This window comes from Chanodichthys erythropterus, chromosome 10 (genome assembly GCF_024489055.1).
Source record: "Chanodichthys erythropterus isolate Z2021 chromosome 10, ASM2448905v1, whole genome shotgun sequence".
Lineage (NCBI taxonomy): Eukaryota > Metazoa > Chordata > Actinopteri > Cypriniformes > Xenocyprididae > Chanodichthys > Chanodichthys erythropterus.
Genome location: NC_090230.1, coordinates 17225368 through 17243441, shown reverse-complemented (window position 1 = coordinate 17243441; position 18074 = coordinate 17225368). Strand labels below are relative to the sequence as shown.

Sequence of the window (18074 nt, the reverse complement as noted above, 5' to 3'; positions counted from 1 at the left end):
AATAACAGAAAAGCTACTTGTGATGTCGACCCAAAATGAGATTTCTGTAAACATTCTTGACTTTTTTTATTTGTCTTTTGGTTGTTTTCCTTTAGTTGTGCATCATCTTTGTGTTCATCTTAATGTCCTTTTCAATTATTTTACTGACTTACACATATTATAAAGCAGGTCCCAAACTCAAATCCATTTGTGAAATAGACTCATGATGAGACTGAAAGTGAACTGCATGATACAGTAGATTATCACTGTATTTTGATGTGTTCAGTTAACATCAGATAAAAATGACTTTTCTTTTAAACAAAATATCCTTCTGCACGCCATAAAGTGGATTGGTAGAAAAGAGTCTTCCTTTTGACTTAGTAAATGATTAACTTTTTGATCTCTCATCATACAAAAAGAGACAGAAATCAAAAGTTACAGTCATTTGTGAAATGAGAGTTCAAAATGAGAGTTCCTGTACAAATCATCAGCTTTTCCTTTTTTCTGTTTTCTGTCACTGTTGTGCGAGGTCAAGGTGAGTTTATTCATTTTTAATATGTGGAATATTATCCATATTACAATCACACCCAAAATTTACCTTAAATGATTTTAAAGAGTGTTGACTAGTACATCTTTGTGTGACATTTGTTTGTGCTTCTCAAAATGTCTTTGAGAGCAGCCTGGGCTGTGTTCAGCCCTAACAAAATGTTTTTTTAAATGGAAACAGTGGTGCATTTACGTTCTGATGATGCAAGAGTTGCAACTATGGCAGCTGAGAAGGACATTCTTTGTGTTCTTTTCGAAGGATTTTTGGAGCCTGATGAAATCTGTATAAATATGTGTTCAATACTACAAAATATGCTTGATATTACAGTCACTGCCCTTGCCGTCAAGAATAAAAGAGAACATCCCAATCGAGTGAAGGGATTTGTGGGCTTTCTAATTATTGTGGTCCAAAACATTTTCTCGCATTTCAGGATGAAAAGACAAACATTTCAGGTGAAGGATAATCCACTTCTTACCTCCGAGACTGTGTTATGATCTATGACCTTATTATTTTTATTGTGAGTATTAGGCTTATCTTTATTGCTGATCACTGTTGTTGTGATATGATATTGTGATATTTACCATTATATGATCAGAGGATAATAGAAAAGTTTATGAAAGTGTCACTCCAAAATACAATAGCAAAATATATAAACAGAGGTGGGTAATCCAGGGGTCAAAGAGTAAAAGTCCTGCCATATTTTTATTCCACCCACTGAAGCATTAATGAGATAAATAAGTGATTAATTGAGTGATGATTGAGCATTATTGAAGACACCTGATGATAACAAGCAGAATCAACAAAGGAGAAAATCACAATTTTTAAGTTACCATCATCGAGGTCAGGGTTTGTTTTAGTTGAGCTCTTGACCCTTGCATTTCCAGTATTAGATTTTCTTTGGGCAGTTTTAACTGCATTAAAACAACCAGATAAGCAAAGTTAAAAGATGATCAGGTGTTGTTGCTTATAATTTGTCAAAATCATTGTTTGATCTGAATCACTGAACTCTTTAATAGCTCAATCTCTGAGTTAGATTTACATTATTGATTACAGCAGAATTTTATTTTTTCACACAGCAGGGGACTCCTAGGCAGATCCGCGTGACTGTCACATTCGTTTTGACGCCGCCCAGAGGATCAGGTCCGCATCGGGGCGACGCCATAAATTCTACTGTCAATCAGCGGACGCGCACGCGCCTTTACTGTAGCGGATGTATCAATTTGCGGGTCCCAAACAGACCCGCCGCGGAGGTAAGGTTTTAATCGCGGATGCGGCGCGGAGTCAAGGCGGGAGTTACAGATGTCGTGTTCTCTATCTTAAAACGTGGGTAAATAGCACACAAAACACCCGTGGACTCCTCACTAGCCATGCATTTATTCAACTAACTCAACAACGCCCCCTCGTGGGTGAAACACCATTCAGCGTTCAAAGCATGTAATGCATTATGTAGTTTCACTACATAGAATATCCCACATCTCCCCTTTTAACAAAGAGAAAACAATGAAAACAAAGCATTGAGACATTGACATCTTATACTTAATAACATGACTTAGAACACAACTCAACAATGAGCAATAAACAAAATCCTTTGCACAGATGAACATTACCTGGATACTGTTCACTGGGAAAAAAAACATTATCAACAGTTACACCTAACTACCAGTTAAGCGTATATACTTTCCACATTTTCTGTAACCTTACTCCCCCTTTTGTTTTTCTTTTGTTTTTTTTAAAGAGTAAACCGCCTGATTAAGGTTACAGTAGAGTGACTACAAATTCAGTCTTTTAGGTTTCATGACTGGCCTCCCAGATCTGGTTCTAGTTACTCCTTGTGGACTAGCAGAATATGTTTGAGATGTCAGGGCATTTTGTGTCTCTGTAATATTCCCAGACAACTGCGAACCAGCCTGGGTGTCACAACCACCCTCCATGGGAATGAGGAAATGACGGTTCCTCCGAACAGTTCCATGAGGCACATCCACCTGGTAAAAACGTGGTGTTGGATGTTTCTCCACCACAGTTCCTGTCACCTTTTGATCCGTGACCCACACCTGATCGCCAGGTGCGAGCTCGTTCAAATCATGCACTCGATGACGGTAATTGAAGTATCTCATGTCAACACTTCTTTTCTTTTTCTCCTGAACACGTAAGGTGCTGCTGTCAGGCAACACCGGGTCCAGAAGACTTGGGAGAATTGGCACCGTAGTACGAAGACGGCGTCCCATGAGCAGCTGGGCAGGGCTGTACCCGTTGTGAAGTGGAGTTGACCTGTATGACAGTAAAGCAAGGTAAGGATCTTGCTCTTTTTTGAGGAGGTTTTTTACAGTCTGTACAGCCCGCTCAGCCTCACCATTGCTGCGTGGATGCTTCGGGCTACTAGTGACATGTTTGAAACCGTAAGTAGCTGCGAACTTCGAGAAAGTGCTTGATGAGAACTGTGGCCCATTATCGCTCATTAATGTCTCAGGAATGCCGTGGCGTGCAAAGATAGACTTTAGATGTGTAGTAACATCTGCAGAGCTGGTGAGTGATAAATTTGCCACCTCGACATACCGTGAATAGTAATCCACAACTAAAAGGTATGTTTTCCCTTTCAGGACAAACAGATCTGTCCCTAACTTTTGCCAGGGCCTTTCAGGAAAATCTGTTGGAATTAATGGTTCAGTGTGATTGGTGCGCTCCTTAATGCAAGCACTGCATTTCAGAACCAGCTCGTTCAACTGCTGGTTAAGTCCCGGCCACCACACACTTTGCCGTGCACGTTCTTTGCATTTAACTACTCCTTGATGCCCTTCGTGCAGCCTGGCAAGGACATCATTCCGCAATGCAGAGGGAATAACAAGTCTTGTACCTTTTAGAAGAAGGCCATCGTGAACAGATAGATACGCTCGTTCAGACCAGTAAAGCTTCTCATTTCCTGTGCACCGACTGGACTCAGGCCACCCGTCCTGACACAGTCTCATGACATTTGAGCAAACACTGTCTGATTTGAGGTGCTCTCTCAGGTTATCCAGGAAATTTTGGCTTGCTGGTAGATGCTCCACAATGCTGTCCACATAAATGTTAGTGCTTTCCATGAGCTCGTCATTTATGTTTTCTTTATCGGCAGGTAGTGGAGCACGCGACAGAGTGTCTGCAGACCATAAGCTCTTCCCTGGAACATGAGAGATCTTGTATGAATAGCGCATCAGTCTCATAAGGAAACGTTGGATGCGGGGAGGAAGGGCATCCAGTTCCTGGCCACCTAGGAGACTCAACAATGGTTTGTGATCAGTTTCCATCTCGAAATGTTGGCCAATCAAAAAGTCACGAAATCTCTCACATGCCCATGTCAGTCCCAGGGCCTCCTTTTCTATCTGTGCGTATCTTTGCTCCACAGGAGTAAGAGACCGTGACGCATAGGCCACGGGTCTCCAATCATCACCCTCCTTCTGCAGCAGGACTGCGCCCAGTCCGTACGACGATGCGTCTGCAGATACTTTGAGTGGCTTGTTTGCATCATACAGGGCCAACACTGGTGCAGATGACAAGTCTTCCTTCAGGTTCTTAAAGGCTCTAACTTGTTCTTTCCCTCAAAACCAGCAGTTTTTCTTGGACAGAAGATCTCTGAGGGGTTTATCTTTTTCTGCCAGATGCGGAATGAATTTCCCCAGCTGGTTGACCATCAGAGGTGGAAAGTCCAGGGGTCAGAAAGTAAAAGTCCTGCCATATTTTTATTCCACCCACTGAAGCATTAATGAGATAAATAAGTGATTAATTGAGTGATGATTGAGCATTATTGAAGACACCTGATGATAACAAGCAGCATCACCAAAGGAGAAAATCACAATTTTAAGTTACCATCATCGAGGTCAGGGTTTGTTTTAGTTGAGCTCTTGACCTTTGACTTTTTAATGTTAGATTTTGTTTGGGTAGTTTTAACTGCATTAAAACCAACCTGACAAGCAAAGTTAAAAGATGATCAGGTGGTATTGGTTATGTTTTCACATAATCATTATTTGATCTAAATCACTGAACTCATTTAGAGCCCAATCTCTGAGTTAGATTTACATTATTGATTACAGCAGCACTGTGATTCTGCAGCACAAGATCAGCTTTATCAAAACTTTTTTTTTTTTTTTTTTTTAGAGATGTCCTTATCACAAAAAAGCTTTAATTTAGGCACACACAGACATCAAGAATCAGCCTGTGAATCTCAACAATGGTGACAAGCAACATATTCTGATCAACAGATCAACTCTGAACATTAGAAAACAAGCTACTAAAAAGTCACAGAAAAACACCAAAATTTAAATAGTGAGAATAAAGAAAATTACTAAGACAATTTAGCTCATAATTTATTCATGCAGCAATGCATGATGGGAGCCGTGGATGAGTTTTGATTGGTGGCTCCCAGAATGCACTGCAACATGGTTTATTATTCTCACCACTGTTGAGATTCACAGGATGATTCTTGATGTCTGTGTGTGCCTAAAAGAAAGCTTTTTTTTTTTTTTTTATCAGAACAACTTTTAAGAAATCCTTCATATTTTATTGATAAAGCTGATCTTTTTCTGTAGAATCACAGTGCTACTGTAATCAATAATGTAAATCTAACTCAGAGATTGGGTTCTAAATGAGTTCAGTGATTCAGATCAAATAATGATTATGTGAAAACATAACCAACACCACCTGATCATCTTTTAACTTTGCTTGTCTGGTTGGTTTTAATGCAGTTAAAACTGCCCAATCAATATCTAATATTATTAAGTCAAGGGTCAAGAGCTCAACTAAAACAAACCCTCATCTCCACGATGGTGTCTTAAAAATTGTGATTTTCTCCTTTGGTGATTCTGCTTGTTATCATCAGGTGTCTTCAATAATGCTCAATCATTACTCAATTAATCACTTATTTATCTCATTAATGCTTCAGTGGTGGAATAAAAATATGGCAGGACTTTTACTTTCTGACCCCTGGACTTTCCACCTCTGTTGACCATGCCAAGAAAACTCCTGAGCTCGGTGACGTTTGTTGGCTCTGGCATCTCCCGGACCGCTGCTGTCTTGGTTGGGTCTGGTTGCACTCCTGTATCTGAGATAATGTGGCCGAGAAACTTGACCACACGCTGTGACAAGTCACATTTGTCTAAATTGAGTGTGACGCCAGCATTTTCCATCCTTTGGAGCACTGCGTGAAGGCGCACATCATGCTCCTCTTGAGAACGCCCCCACACAAGCACGTCATCCATATGACAGACCACTCCATCCAAGCCTTCCGTGACTTCAGTTACCATACGATTTTGAAAGTGCTCAGGTGCTGATGCGATACCGAAGGGCAGCCGGTTAAAGAAGTACCGCCCAAAAGGTGTAATAAAAGTCGTCAGCTTGGCGGACTGTTCGGCTAGCGGAATTTGCCAAAATCCCATGTTCGCATCCAGCTTGCTAAAAACACAAGCTCCCGCTAGCAATCCAAGGGTCTGTTCAACCGAGGGAAGAATAAATTTCTCCCTTCGCACAGATTCATTGAGCTTTGTTAAGTCAACGCAGATGCGTGGATCGCCAGACTTTTTAGGTACTACAACAATCCCCGCACACCACTCCGTGGGTTCTTCCACCCTGCTAATGACTCCCATTCGCTCCATGCGTTGTAGCTCATTTTTAACTTTTGGCATGAGTGGGAGTGGAATGCGGCGTGGAGTTTTGAGGGAAAATGAAACTGCTCCTGGGCTCAATTTAATGGTATATGGCCTCTGTAACAGTCCCAGCCCACTGCACAGCTTTGGATAACGTTCCTGTAGAGTGTGAATGCTTATGCCATCAACACGTGTGACAAGACCCAGCTTGGTGATGGCGGGTCTGCCTAGCAGTGGCAAATGAAGACTCTTAACAACATACACGTCCTCAAATGTACGTTTGTGTCCTTTCTGAAGCAACATGTTTGAAACTCCAATCACACTGAGTGGTGAGCATCCGGGTCCAAGCAAAGGCGTGGTCACTCTCCGGAGTGTCGGTTTGTTGCCTTCTTTGAATATGTCCTGGAACACATGGTCTGGCATAACAGTCACATCAGCACCTGTGTCGATTTTGAACTGTATTTCACAGTCCTTTATTTTAATATCAATCAACCAGGGGTCACCCTCAGCAACTACTGTGCCTAAAAATATGCCAGGGTCTTGTTCTTGAATTTCATTCACCTTTCTTGATGAAATACACACCTTTTGGTAGTGACCCCGTTTCCCACAGGCATGACACAGTACTGTATTTGCAGGGCAGTGCACTTTTGGATGCGATGGGCTTTTACCACACTTGTGACATCTTGATTGTGGCTGTTTAAACTTTTCTTTTGCTCCATAAGCACTTTTGACTCTCTGCCTGCTTTGAAACTGCTTGCCTTTGCTTATGACTCTGTCCACGGAGCCAGGCGTTTTAGCATTAACACAATCACTACGCAAGTTACTCTGCTGTTGCTTCACTGCTTCAGTCTGTCTTGCCATATCGATGGCTTTTTCAAGCGTTAGATCTTTGTCTAACTGCATTCGCTCCGACAGACGTATGTCATTCAACCCGACGACTAACCTGTCTCTGATCAATTCGTCGTGCAATGGCCCATATTTGCAGTGCTCAGCCAGTGAGTACAGTGCAGTCACGAAGGAGTCGACAGGTTCGTTTTCCCCTTGTTTTCTCATGTTGAAACGTGCTCTTTCATAGATTACATTTTTCTTCACAACAAAGAAAACTTGAAAACCCTCCTTCACTGCGACATAATGCTTCATATCTTCGTCAAGTTCAGCCCTTTTAAAATGTCGTCCGCTTCATCACCCATACAGTACATGAGTGTATTTATTTGATTTACTTGCGTAGAAGTGTGGAGATTACTGGCCTGACGGAAACGCTCGAACCGTCGAATCCATTTCTCCCATTCGTGAGGTTTTGAGAAGTTAGATGGCTCAGGTGGCTGGATGCTGAACGTAACACAGGGGCCCGGCGCGGGCGGCTCTCTCCCCCCGGCAGCTGCATCACCTGGAGTGCGCTGACTTCTCCTCGCTTGTTCCATGACTTTGCGACTTCACCTCACCTCAAGCTAAACTTGCCCCGAAACAAAACTTCTTCCGCAAGCTTATTAGCGTATCCTACTCTGACACCATGTCGTGTTCTCTATCTTAAAATGTGGGTAAATAGCACACAAAACACCCGTGGACTCCTCACTAGCCATGCATTTATTCAACTAACTCAACAACGCCCCCTCGTGGGTGAAACACCATTCAGCGTTCAAAGCATGTAATGCATTACGTAGTTTCACTACATAGAATATCCCACAACTGATCCGTCACTGCGCGCAAGTGGGCTCCGATACGGGTCCGTTCGCGGCAGAGGTGTATAGTCCAGGGGTCAGAAAGTAAAAGTCCTGCTATATTTTTTTTTCACCCGCTGAAGCGCTGTTAAAGTTAATGAGATAAATAAGTGATTAATTGAGTGATGGTTGAGCATTATTGAAGACACCTGATGATAACAAGCAGAATCACCAAAGGAGAAAATCACAATTTTTAAGCCACCATCACAGAGGTCAGGGTTTGCTTTAGTTGGGCTCTTGAACCTTGACTTTTTAATATTGGAATTTGTTTGGGCTGCTGTAACTGAGTTGTAACAGTCAGACAAGCAAAGACAAAAGATGATCAGGTGGTGTTGGTTATGTTTTCACATAATCATTATTTAATCTGAACTCATTTAGAGCCCAATCTCTGAGTTAGATTTACATTATTGATTACAGCAGCACCGTGATTCTACAGACGATCAGTTTTATCAATAAAATATAAAGGATTTCTTAAAAGTTGTTCTGACCCAAAAAAAAAAAAAATCCTTTTTTAAGGCACACACAGACATCAAGAATCAGCGTATGAATCTCAACGACGGTGACAAGCAACATATTCTGATAAACTGATCAACTCTGAACATTAGAAAACAAGCTACTAAAAAGTCACAGAAAAACAGCAAAATTTAAATAGTGAGAATAAAGAAATTACTAAGACAATTCAGCTCATAATTTATTCATGCAGCAATGCATGATGGGAGCCATGGATGAGTTTTGATTGGTGGCTCCCAGAATGCACTGCAACATGATTTATTATTCTCACCATTGTTGAGATTCACAGATTGATTCTTGATGTTTGTGTCTATACAAAAGCCTTTTTTTTCTTCTAAGAACAACTTTTGATGATTTAATTATTTTGAAAAAAAAAAATGGATCTTCTGCTGTAGAATCACAGTGCTGCTGTAATCAATAATATAAATCTAACTCAGAGATTGAGATCAAATATTGATTATGTGAAAATAAAACCAACAGCACTTGATATTTTAACTTTGCTTGTCTGGTTGGTTTTAATGCAGTTAAAACTGCCCAAATAAATTTTAACATTAAAAAGTGAAGGGTCAAGAGCTCAACTAAAGCAAACCCTGATATCTGTGATGGTGTCTTAAAAATTGTGATTTTCTCCTTTGGTGATTCTGCTTGTTATCATCAGGTGTCTTCAATAATGCTCAATCATCAATCAATTAATCACTTATTTACTTCATTAACTTTAACACCGCTTCAGTGGGTGGAAAAAAAAGATGGCAGGACTTTTACTTTTTGAGCCCTGGACTTTCCACCTCTGCGCGATACCTCCGCGGTGGATCCGCCACGGAGTCCTTTTACTGTGTGGGGTAGTATTACCTGGTGATCTCTAGTCATTTGTAGTAATTGCGGAGGTTGTCTGTGTTTGTAAACCAATGCGAATTGGCCATGTCTGTAAGTTGTAAAATTCCCCCAGAAATGGCCTACTACATTTTGCTGAACACTGAAGTCCTGTGATAATATAGTCCTGTGCAAATCAGTATCTGGACAGGATTTGGCGGGGTCGTATATCATTTTTTCAAGGTTTTTGTTTCCTGTGTGTCTTTTTATCCATCTTCCGCGAAGAATGGAGGCTGTGTTGGAGTGTTTTTATAGTATTTTGGGTGCTTGATCATATTGCTATACACCATACAGGAGAGACCCCTGATTCGATTGTAAAGAGCTTTTGGTGTACAGTAGTACATATGAAAGCACTATATAAATGCATCATTCATTCATTCATTCATTCATTCATACAACTATACAATTTTGAAACAAAAAAGGATTGATTAGATAGATAGAGATTAGATAGATAGAGATGGATGACATGTTTATGATATATCATACAGCTAGATCTATAACTAGACATTTCCAAGCAATAGCCTATTCAAAATACTGCAAGTGAGGGGGTTCACAGCATAATTCAAGATTAATGTGTTACAAATAAATCAAGTGTAAAGCTTGAGCAATTAGATTTTAACCTGGTAAAATGTAAATGACACAGGGCAAAAAACTATATTTGTTTTTTCTTTTTTTTTGTTTTTATCCATCCAACCAGACCATACGCAAAGCATTGACATCATATCCTGGAGATAAGTTAGTAAATTTGAAAAAAATCACAGACTTTGCACTCAAAAAAAAAATGATTCTAGCTGCTTGCTCAGTTTATATAAATAAAATAAGCTGAACCAACACAAATCTTTAGTTTTTTACTTAATTGGCATTTGCACTCTTGCAAATTGTTAGGTTAACCTAAACCATTTGTGTTGGGACTACACAAATCATTTATGTTGCATTGATTGAAACTGGGTAGTGGATTTCTAGTTCCCAGCATGCATTGCGTAGGGATAGATCGGGACAGTAAATGTTGAAATTAAGTGCTATTTAATGTGTTTTTTTAGGAAAGGGAAATACCTTTTAAAGTTTGATGTTCAGTTATATTTGACATTTAAAAGAGTTTATGTTATGTCAATTTTTATGAGGTTACCATTATGCTGAAGTGTAGACCTTGTGGTTAGGCTATGGGTGGCTACATGAAATAAATCTATGTTGTTCTCAACAAGCTTTAACTGTGGTAAAGCCTGCTGACTGAGAAGTTCTTTACCTGATCATTTCATGCATGCTACAAATGTTTCACAGAAAACTTGAGCAACTCTGTACAAGGGCACCAGTTTGAATTGCAATAGCACTGGTTAGATCAACAAGAGTGAATTATGTTCAGGAAACATTCACAGAATACTTCAAATGAAACTGGTGTGATCTCATTCAATTAGGATGAATTTTACTCATCAGTACAATTAACCTAGATTAAGTTCAAATAAATCAGTCCAACTGTGTGGAAATAGGTGTCATAATTGAATTAAGTTAGACCAACAAGTTATTTTTTGAGTGTGCTTGTCCCTTGTGAACGCGCCATACAAAATTCAGACACAAGGTCCCCTGAAAATACTAATCCTGTATGAATAGGGCTATAGTATAGTACAATTCTCATAGCAGTGGAATGCCATTGAAACCCTTTGGTTTTGTTTCCTAGCTTCTAGAGTTCATGGTCAATTAGGGTGACTCCCATTTCCTTTGAAATTCTGAAACTTCTACATCTCTTCACTCATCTTCTATCCTCCTGTCCCCTTTATTTTCAAGTCTTCTTACAATTTATCCTCTTATTCACTTTACAAATCTCTTCTCCCACATCTTTTCCCTATTCTTCCTATGCCCTCTCCTTTTCATAATCTCTCTCGTCCTCTCTCATCATCTCTTTCTACCTGTTCCACTCTTCCTCTCATTAAAACAATTCCTCAACTCTTTTCACCACCTTCACACCTCTTTCTTTGTCCCTTCTCAAGCTTATTCTTGTACAGAAAAATTTGCATTTCCTGTGATGTGTGTATTATTAACCCAGAAGATAACAATTTGGTTCCATTCCATGTGCAACTGAGAAATAACAAATTACAGAGTTTTGTCTGGGGAAAAAATGTACATTAATAATTCATATGGGAAACAATATTAAAATATAACTGTCTATAGACCCTTCGTAATGTCAAAACATCAGTGGTGTCACTCGTGAACTGAGATATAGTAATAATACATAAAAGTGCATTCAATATATTATATGTGGAATTTTATCTATTCACTTTTGGAAAAACACAGAATTCAAATTAATTTTTACATATTTTTGATTTGATTCTTATGCAGAAGTAACTTGTGAGCTTAAGTCAACAAGATTTGGAGTAAAGATCAACCCAGAGGGAAAAACTATTTTCAGAGCTGGAGAAAGTGTGGAGATCACCTGCACTGAAAGATACTGGATCTTTGGTACAAAAGAATTCATCAGATCATTTAAATGTCAAGAGAACGGGGAGTGGAATCATGAGCCTGTTTGTGAGGGTAAGATTGTAGAGAAACACTTCTGCATTAGGAGCTGAACTTACTGTGTTATTAAAATATTGTGAATCTTGTTTCAGAGATTAGATGTGTAGTTCCACGTGACCAGCATGTGGTTAACCCACACTCTTACTTCAGTGGAGAAAGGACATTGGGAACAAAAAAAACGTACTATTGCTTTAATGGGTATGATTATGAGAAAGGAGAGGCCACATGCACACGAGACGGATGGACTCCAAAACCACTGTGTGCTGGTATGTGCTGATATTAAATATATGTTTTTGTGAAATAAAAAAAAAGTTCAGTGCAAATTATTCATCATATAATATTAATTCTAATTGATATGATGGTTATTTGTTTACAGGGAAAATGTGTGCAGCACCAATAATCCCAAATGCAGAGATTTTGGGTGAACAGAGACCAGAGTACAAAATCAGTTCAAGGATACAATATAAATGTCGTCGTGGCTTTGAACCAGAGCAGCCTGTAGAAATCCGCTGTAACTCCTGGACTGAATGGACAGACATACAGCAATGCATTGGTATGTTAGTTATATCACAGAACTTTTTCAATATTCAATCATATCACAAAACACTATCTACAAAATCATATCTCAAAAACATAATCATTATTTTGAAGTCTTGAAACTGTTTCCTCACAGCAAAACAAATATTGTGCCCTGATCCATCTGTGGAAAACGGGTTTCACACCCTCTCCTCCACTGAGGAAAAAATCTTTTACTCCTGCAACACGGGTTATAAACCATTCAGTGGGAACTGGTGGGATTCAGTGACATGCAGCGGAGGCTCTTGGTCTGAAGAACCCCGGTGCATCCGTGAGTTTAATTATTGTCAGTCTCAGGTGTTAGACGAATGACAGGTTACTGAAATATTGTCTATCTTTACAGGGGAGGAAGAATGTGGTGCTTTTCCCAGTGTTCACCATGGAAAACTAAAGCAAACAAAACAGACCTACAATGATGGAGACAAAACAGAATTTAAATGTGATCCAGGGTTCAAACCAACTCCACGCTTCATAAGATGTGTCAGTGGTACATGGGAGACACCAGTTTGTGAGGGTGAGCTTCTCAAACTCTTATTATATTTTTGTGAGGAGCAGCGACAGCATATAGTGGACAATAGAATCTATTGATAATTTTAACCTCATTCTTACTGGAGTTCATGAATTTCCATACGTTTCTTTTTTTAGTGGATGTACGTTGTGACATTCCTCCAAAGGTGGAAAATGCATCCGTAACATCTAAACCTGAAGAAATTTATGGAGATGGATCTAGTGTAACATACGCATGTCGAAGCTCATTCTTAATTAAAGGGAAAAGCACAGTTTTCTGCCGCAGTGGAACTTGGGAAGAAGTGCCAACATGTCAAGGTAAGACTTTGATTGGTGATGATAACTGTCTTTTAAAACTTGTTACAGATTAGAAAAAAACATTTCTGTGGGTGAAAATTATGAGAGATTATTTGATATTTGACAATCAATAGGAATAACATCAAGGCTCCAAATAGTGAAATCACAAAATAAAAGAGATAATAGCAATTTTTTTTTTTTTTAATAAACAGTAGGGACGCCTGAATTTGTACAAAGCTGTAAATGAGGAAAACTTAAAATAATAAATCACAATAATGACACCACAGTTTCTCTTCACATATATTTTTTCTTAAATTTTTTTTAGAATTGCTTATAAATTGTGTACAAAAATAAAAGAATTCTGAAATACAAGTGTATTGAGCCATACAATGAAATTCCAGAAAGATTGAAACGTTTGTGTGCACAAGTAAGTCACTTAAAATTAAATTAATCTAAAATTATATTTACTTACCTGGTGGATAAAACATTGACTAGATAATGAACATCAGCTGGGAATGATTGTGAATTAAGTGGAAAAATGCAGAGGTGGGTAATCCAGGGGTCAGAGAGTAAAAGTCCTGCCATATTTTTATTCCACCCACTGAAGCATTAATGAGATAAATAAGTGATTAATTGAGTGATGATTGAGCATTATTGAAGACACCTGATGATAACAAGCAGAATCACCAAAGGAGAAAATCACAATTTTTAAGTTACCATCATCGAGGTCAGGGTTTGTTTTAGTTGAGCTCTTGACCCTTGACTTTTTAATATTAGATTTTGTTTAGGTGGTTTTAACTGCTTTAAATTCAACCAGACAAGCAAACTGAAAAGATGATTAGGTGGTGTTGGTTATGTTTTATCATAGTCATTCTTTGATCTGAATTATTGAACTCACTGAGCTCAATCTCTGAGTTAGATTTACATTATTGATTACAGCAACACTGTGATTCTACAGCACAAGATCAACTTTTACAATACAGAATTTTTTTTAAAAAGTTGTCCTTGTCACAAAAAAAAAAATATGTATATATATATATAAATTAGTGATGTGTCGTTCTTGAACGATTCGTTCATTTTCAACGAATTTTTAATGTGACTCGGGAAGAGCGAGTCGTCTCGGGGGGTGATTCTTTCAGTCGCGCATGTGCAATATTCTACAGGTTCTGTAGTAGTTCACCTGATGATTCAATTGATTAGTTCATTTCATGAGTCTTTCGGGTTTTTGAGTCGTTCCTTAATCACGTGACAGACCCATACGCTACCAATGCATTCTGAGCCGGAAAGAGAATTGATTAGTTCTTTTTATGAGTCTTTCGGGTTTATGAGTCCTTCCTTAATCACGTGACAGACCCATACGCTATGCTGTGTGACCCAAGCACATTATATTTATTAGTAAATAACGTTAACTCTCCAGTTTTGTTTAAGTTTGTGTTACAACTGTTAAAGCTGAAGTTGTCATAACCTTGATGTCTTAAACTAACATTAATAATTCAAATTCAAAATGTTATTTGCTTTTAATTTATGTCATTATGTCCTTTTTGAGCAATCTTCTTATACATATATTAGACTAATATGTCAAGTCTGACTAGGAAAAGCAATTATAACAGCAAACTCAAAATTGGAGTAAAAATGAACAAACTAGGCTATAAATACTTTGTATTGTAGGCTTGGATTATTATATAGCCTAGTGTTTATTTACAGATAGACAGTCAACAAGATAAATTAATCAATACTTTATTTATAACAGGGCTTTATTTATTTATAATAACACACCACAGATCCCCAAGAAACAGTAACAAAAACAGTGACAGAAATGTCAGAAATAGCGTATGGGTCTGTCACGTGATTAAGGAACGACTCAAAACCCGAAAGACTCATGAGATGAACTAATAAATTCTCTTACCGGCTCAGAATGCATTGGTTTAGCATGGGACTGCCTGTCACGTCATTAAGGAACGACTTAAACCCGAAGACTTGTCAGACAAGAGGTGAGGTTAGTTTAATCAGCTTGTCATAAACTGAAGACCCAAGTAATGAATTAATCATTTCTGAATCTTATAGCATTGTAGTTTTGTATTGTTTGTAGTGGGATGAACGTTTGCATAAGTAGTAGATGTGTTGGGGAAGAAACACGTAACATTTTAATTACATTTTGCTAAAATGAACAAAATGACTCGAAAAAAGATTTGTTCATTTTGTTAAACAAGACTCAAAAGTCCAAGTCAGTAAAATGATTCGAACTTCCCATCACTAATATAAATATACACACACATCAAAAATCAGCATATGAATCTCAACGACGGTGACAAGCAACATATTCTGATCAACAGATCAACTCTGAACATTAGAAAACAAGCTAAAAAGTATTGATCTTGTGCTGTAGAATCATAGTGCTGCTGTAATCAATAATGTAAGATTGGGCTTTAAATGAGTTCAGTGATTCAGATCAAATTATGATTATGCAAAACGTCTCGGTTACGTATGTAACCCTCGTTCCCTGAAGGAGGGAACGGAGACGTACGTCAGTAGTGACCGACGAATTGGGATATCGCTAGAGAGCCCCTATCAGCTTCGAGAGAACTAAAACAAGCCAATGGAATTGGCGTGCGATATTTGCATAATGCGCACCTCCCCTAACAGGTGGATATAAAAAGGGGGGCAGATGCAATCGCACTCTGTTTTTCGCTGAGGAGACAACCGGTGTCCGCACTGCAGCGAGGGTACAGAAACTGTGGCGACGGGACGTACGTCTCCGTTCCCTCCTTCAGGGAACGAGGGTTACATACGTAACCGAGACGTTCCCTTTCAGTCGGTCACGTTCGACGTACGTCAGTAGTGACCGACGAATTGGGATCCCAACTAAAACGCCACAGTTACGAAACCCCTTCCAGTGCCCAGCGCAGGCTCTAGCCGCCCGTCGCACCAAGGGGACGGAGAAGGGGGCGAGCTTACGCCGGGAAGTCTACTGCTGTTCCGATATACCCACTAAGTAAACTAGACTACACTGGGGAAGCGAACCCGTAAGGAACGCTGCGGAACCACTACCTACCCAGAGGGGAAGGAATTTACAATGGAAAACATATGGACTGGCCCGCAGGGCAGAACGCATATGAGTCCCTGGGATGGCTCCACCTGAGTAGGGGGAGACTCATCTGACAGGAGAAAGCAGAAGCTCTGCTAAGGGAAAGACACGGGCTCACCGTAGGGAGTAACCGTGGACAATACACATATGGAATCACTCACGTAGAGGGATTGCAACATATGGAACCCAACCAACAGACAACATCGAAGATGGATGTTGGTCTGGCATCAGACACTCCGCAATGCCCGAGCCGAAGGTGGAGGTGGAGGAACTCGACAGGGTTCACCGAACGGGGAACACGACTGGAGTCAACAGATGCACATATCCTGCCCAGGGGGCGGGAGTGGCATTGCAAGCCGACACGAGCACAGGTTCAACGCGTCTACCGGCTGGTGGAAGCGAGTACACGGGAAGAACCAGCTTACACGTAAGCTAAAAACCCTAGCAAACGTGTTGGGTGTCGCCCAGCCCACAGCTCTACAATCTGTCAGCGAGGCGCCATGAGCCAGCGCCCAGGAAGAGGCCACTCAGGTGGAGTGGGCTCTCAACCCGAACGGGCAAGGCATGCCCTGGGAACATAAGCCAGGGCGATGGCATCCACTAACCAGTGGGCCATCCTCTGCTTGGAGACAGCCTTTCCCTTCTGCTGGTCTCCGTAACAGACAAAGAGCTGATCTGAGGTCCTAAGCTTCAAGTTCTATCCACGTAAACACGCAGGGCGTGAACTGGAAAGAGCGAAGCTAGGGCTGGGTCTGCCTCCTCCGAAGGCAGCGCTTGCAGGTTCACTACCTGATCTCTGAAGGGAGTGGTAGGAACCTTGGGCACATATCCAGGCCGGGGTCTCAGGAAGACGTGAGAATCCCCAGGCCCAAATTCCAGGCACGATTCGTCGACCGAAAATGCGTGCAGGTCCCCTACCCTCTAACATGAGGCCAATACAACCAGGAGGACGGTCTAAGAGACAGTACTTTTAACTCGATTAATTGCAAAGGCTCAAGGGAAGACGCCGAAGTTAGCTAAGAACTAAGGTGAGATCCCTAGAGGGTAAGGAGGGTGGGCAAGGAGGAATCAGTCCCCTCACCCCCCTCAGGAACCTGATGGTCAGACCGTGTTTCCCCAGGGCTTGCCATCAACTGCATGGAGATGTGCAGCGAAGCGGCAACAAACACCTTGAGGGTGGAGGGAGACAGCCTTCGCTCCAAGCCCTCTTGCAGGAAGGAAAGCACAGATCTGACCGAGCATGATCGGGGGTCCTCTCGTCTTGCGAGAGGAGCACCATTCAACGAATAGGTTCGACTTCAACGCATAGAGGCTCCTCGTGAAGGAGCTCTAGCGGAAGTGATGGTGTCTACGACCGCCTGCGGGAGATCACCCAGAACCTCCGCATCCCGTCCAGGGACCACACGTGGAGGTTCCACAGGTCAGGACGCGGGTGCCATAGGAAGCCCCATCTCTGAGTCAGGAGGTCCTTCCTCAGAGGAATCGGCCAAGGAGGGGCTGTCGTGAGGAGCATTAGGTCCGAAACCCGGGTCCGAGTGACCAATATGGAGCCACTAACAAGACCTGCTCCTCATCCTCCCTGACCTAGCACAGGAGCTGTGTGAGAAGGCTCACTGGGGGAAAAACGCATATTGCGTAGGCCCCGGGGCCAGCTGAGTGCCAGGGTATCCGTGCCGAGCGACTCGCCGGTCAGGGAAAACCACTGGCCGAGGGCAGTTCCTGGGGAGGCAACAGGACTACCTGGGCCTCGCCGAAGTAGTGCCAGATCAGCTGGACCGCCTGGGGATGGAGCCGCCACTTGCCCGCAAGTGGAGGCTGCCGTAAGAGCTCGTAGGCTGCACGGTTAAGCACACCTGGGACATGAG

The 18074-nt window shown here is 41.0% G+C and overlaps 1 protein-coding gene across 16 annotated transcripts in view; it reads left to right on the top strand.

Moving 5' to 3' along the window:
* Positions 1-196: 196 nt before the first annotated feature.
* Positions 197-18074, top strand: part of LOC137027791 (complement factor H-like) — a 59648-nt gene continuing 41770 nt past the window's right edge. For 5 of the 16 annotated variants that reach the window (XR_010896086.1, XM_067396316.1, XM_067396315.1 and 2 more), the window contains exons 1-7: positions 198-514; positions 11568-11759; positions 11837-12010; positions 12121-12297; positions 12418-12591; positions 12664-12834; positions 12966-13145. Coding sequence is in view for 14 of the 16 variants with exons in the window: in XM_067396316.1 (XP_067252417.1) it covers positions 445-514; positions 11568-11759; positions 11837-12010; positions 12121-12297; positions 12418-12591; positions 12664-12834; positions 12966-13145 (1138 nt within the window). In the remaining 2 variants the exon portion in view is untranslated. Of the gene's footprint in view, positions 2589-2677; positions 2815-3473; positions 3789-3905; positions 4069-11567; positions 11760-11836; positions 12011-12120; positions 12298-12417; positions 12592-12663; positions 12835-12965; positions 13146-18074 lie in introns of those variants that run through there. The other 11 variants (XM_067396309.1, XM_067396306.1, XM_067396307.1 and 8 more) reach the window with 11 other exon arrangements.